This window comes from Ciconia boyciana, chromosome 5 (assembly GCF_034638445.1).
Source record: "Ciconia boyciana chromosome 5, ASM3463844v1, whole genome shotgun sequence".
NCBI classification, from domain to species: domain Eukaryota; kingdom Metazoa; phylum Chordata; class Aves; order Ciconiiformes; family Ciconiidae; genus Ciconia; species Ciconia boyciana.
This window is the reverse complement of record NC_132938.1, coordinates 83,077,869-83,081,025: the sequence shown is the minus strand read 5'-3', so window position 1 is coordinate 83,081,025 and position 3,157 is coordinate 83,077,869. Positions and strand designations below refer to the sequence as shown.

General features: G+C 70.0%; 1 protein-coding gene across 1 annotated transcript; it reads right to left on the bottom strand.

The window, feature by feature from the left end:
- SOWAHB (sosondowah ankyrin repeat domain family member B) lies at positions 1 to 2,470 on the bottom strand. The gene is given in 3 exon segments (XM_072862482.1): positions 1 to 886; positions 968 to 1,848; positions 1,851 to 2,470. Coding segments are annotated over 3 exon segments (2,196 nt in total). The 5' UTR covers positions 2,359 to 2,470; the 3' UTR covers positions 1 to 79.
- Positions 2,471 to 3,157: the final 687 nt, after the last annotated feature.

The following is a 3,157-nucleotide window of genomic DNA, read 5'->3' as shown; positions in this document are numbered from 1 at the left end:
TCTGCCTGCCTGGCTTCCTTTTGTGGGATGGCCACCCCGGTCCCATCTCCACTGGCAGGGGATGCCAGGGAGCTGTGTCTCAGTCACTCTCGCTGCTGGTTCGGTGGGGTGCTGCCCCACGGCTGTGCTGCGGCCGCAGGCAGGCAGGCAGGGCTGCCCTGCCAGCGGACAGTGAGACCTTGCTGACAGAGGACACGCTTCGGGCCAGAGGCTGCGTAGGGAACATAATCGTGCCTCGGGGTGCCTCCAGGAGCTGCCAGATCTCCCCCGAGGTGGAGCTGCCCAAATACTCCCAAGGCCGGCGCCCGCTGCTGTCCCGCACCTGCACCTGGCACCCCAGCTGCAGCACCAGCACCTTGATGACGAGCTGGTGGCCGTGTATGGCAGCCAGGTGCAGCGGAGTGTACCCGCAGCCCGAGCGGGCGTCCACATCCAGGGCCAGCCCAGCCTGCTGCGCTGCTGCCGCCAGCTCCTGCAGGCCTGGTCCATCACCGTGCTTGGCCAGCCAGTGAAGGACTGTGAAGCCTGACATGAAGTCCCGCTGCAGCGCCAGCTCCGGCTCTTCCAGGAAGAGCCCCCGCACCTGAGCCCAGCACCCTGCTGACGCTGCCACTAGCCAGGCGTGCTCCCGCTGCCCCAGCGGCACCGACAGCCCCTGGCTTAGGACATTCCTAGGGGAGCTCCTGGAGGGCATGGTGCGGGGCTGCCGCCCACAGTCATCTGGCAGCGATGGGGTGATGCCCGGCACAGCCAACAAAGCAAGCTGGCACCTGATGCTCCTGAAGACAGGCAGCGGTGCTGGGGGGCTGCTCTCTGGGGCTGGGGGCCCTGTGGAGCCCTGTGCTGGCAGCAAGGGCTGGGATGGGGGTGGCCTGGCACAGGTTGGCTGCAGAGACTGGGATAGGGGTGGCTGGGTGGGGGACTGCGGTGGCGATTGGGAGGGGGGTGGCACCCCAGGACCTGACACCAGCGGCAGGGTTTGGTATGGGTGCAACAGCAGGGCTTGAGGTTGGGTTGGTTCATTTGGGGTCAGCACCCTGGATCCCCTCGGTGGGGATGGAGATGGCCTGGTGGGGAGGTGCTGCAGGGACCTGGACTGTGACGGGGGCAGCCTGATGGAGGGCAGCACATCTGGGCCCGATAAAAGCGGTGGGGATGGGGAGGGGCTGGTGGGCAGTGCCTGCGGGGACCGGGACAGGGGCAGCACCCCTGGGGCGGACAGCAACGGCAGGGACCGGGATGGGGGTAGCTCGGCGTGGGGTGGCGGTGGGGAGCGGGATAGGGGCAGCTCGGGAGGGGACAGCACCCTGGGGCCCGACGACAGCAGTGGGGACCGGGATGGTGTGGTGAGGGGCCGTCCCTCTGGGCCTGCTGAGGGTGGTGGGGCCTTCAGCAGGGGCATCCCGGTGGGGGACTGTGGCGGAGACCGGGGCTGAGGCAGCCTGTCGGGGGGCAGCGCCCCGCGGCGCGGTTGCGGTGGCAGCGACTGGGTTGGGGGCGGCCCTCGAGGGCGTTGCGGTGGCGGGGACCCGAACGGGGCCGACACCGTGGGAGGCAGCACCTCGGGCCCCGGCGGCAGCGGTGGGGACCGGGACCGGGACGGTCTGGCGGAGGGCGGCTGCAGGGTCTGGCACGGGGGCGGCCCGGCGGGAGGCAGCGGCGGCGACCGGGGCCGTGGCAGCCCAGCGGGGGTCAGCGCCCCAGGACCCGGCGGCAGCGCCGGGGGCCGGGAGCGGGGCGGCCCGTCGGGGCGCAGCGCCCAGGGGCTCGCGGACAGCGGCCGGGTCCGGTACGGGGGCGGCTGCGCGGGGGGCGGCGGGGAGCGGGAGCGGGGCGGCCCGGCGGGGGCGGCGCCCCGGGGCCCGGCGGGGGGGCGGCGGCAGCGCGGCGCGCCCGGCGGCACTCGCAGCAGGGTCCGCCGCGACCCCGGGCGGCGCAGCCCCCCGCGACGGCGGCCCCCGGGGGCTGCCCCCCGCCGGGCCGCCCCTTCTCCGCTGCCTCCCCTGCGGCGCCGCGCCGCCGGTCGAGGTCGCGGCGGGGCGGCGGCGGGTCCTTCTCTTCCTCCTCCTTCTCCTGCCGTTCCTCCGGCGGCGGCGGCAGGTCCTCATCGAGGAGGTCGCGGTACCTGCGGCGGAGGACGATATCCTTGGAGGCGCCGGGGGCGGCGGCGGGGTGGACGGTGGCCAGGGAATTGACGAGGCTCTTGAAGTACTCGCGGCGCTCCCGCCGCTGCTGCTCCGTCAGCGCCGGGTCGCGGAGGAAGTGCTGGAAGTGGCGGAGCAGCGCCGTGTTGGGGGCTCGGCCCCCGGCCCCCCAGAGGAAGTCCAGCACGGCCTCCTGGCTCAGCTCCCGCGCCATGCTCCGGGCCTGCCGGCTCTCGTTACTCCGTCTCGGTGCTCGGCGCTGCACGTCGGTGCTCGGCGCTGCATCCAGGTGCGCGGCGCTGCCGCGGCGGGGAAACCCGCCTCCTGCCGCGCCGGGCCTCTCCGCCTCCTCCTCCTCCTCCTCCTCCTTCGCAGCCGGGCCGCCACCCCCCGGTTGCCTTTGCCCGGGGTGGCGGCCCGTGGGGCTGCGCGGCGGGGGTGACAGCGGTGAGAAACGGCGGCGGTGAAGGAGGGAAGCAGGGTGGAGGGGCTGGAGGAGCCTTGCTAGTGCTCTGAGAAGTGCGAGGCTAATTTGCTGGCGTGCGGTGAGGAGAAAGAGCTCTTTATCAGCCATTATGTCCGTGAACGGACAGGAGGCAATGGGCACAAATCCAAATGCAAGGAATCCTGTTTGCGTGTGAGGAAAAACTCTTTTACAGTGAGGGTGGTCAAGTACTGGAGCAGGTTGCCTGGCGAGGTTGTGGTCATCATCCTCAGGGACATTTAAAGCTCCACTGGAAGCAATCCTGCTCTGTGTGACCCCACCTGAGCAGGGGCTGGATCAGACCACCTCCAGAGCAGCCTTCCAGCCTGAACCTCCCTGTGATTCTGTGACTTAGGAAAACTGGTGATAAAGATACGTGAATGTGATGTGGTTCAGGGTAGCTGTTATTACAAGTGTGTGGGACTGTACCCATGTACGACAACCACACACAAATACCAAGAGAGCCCGAAGTCAAGTAATATCTCGTATCATCTCTGTATTCACGTGTGGCTGAGGCAGGTTGGACACA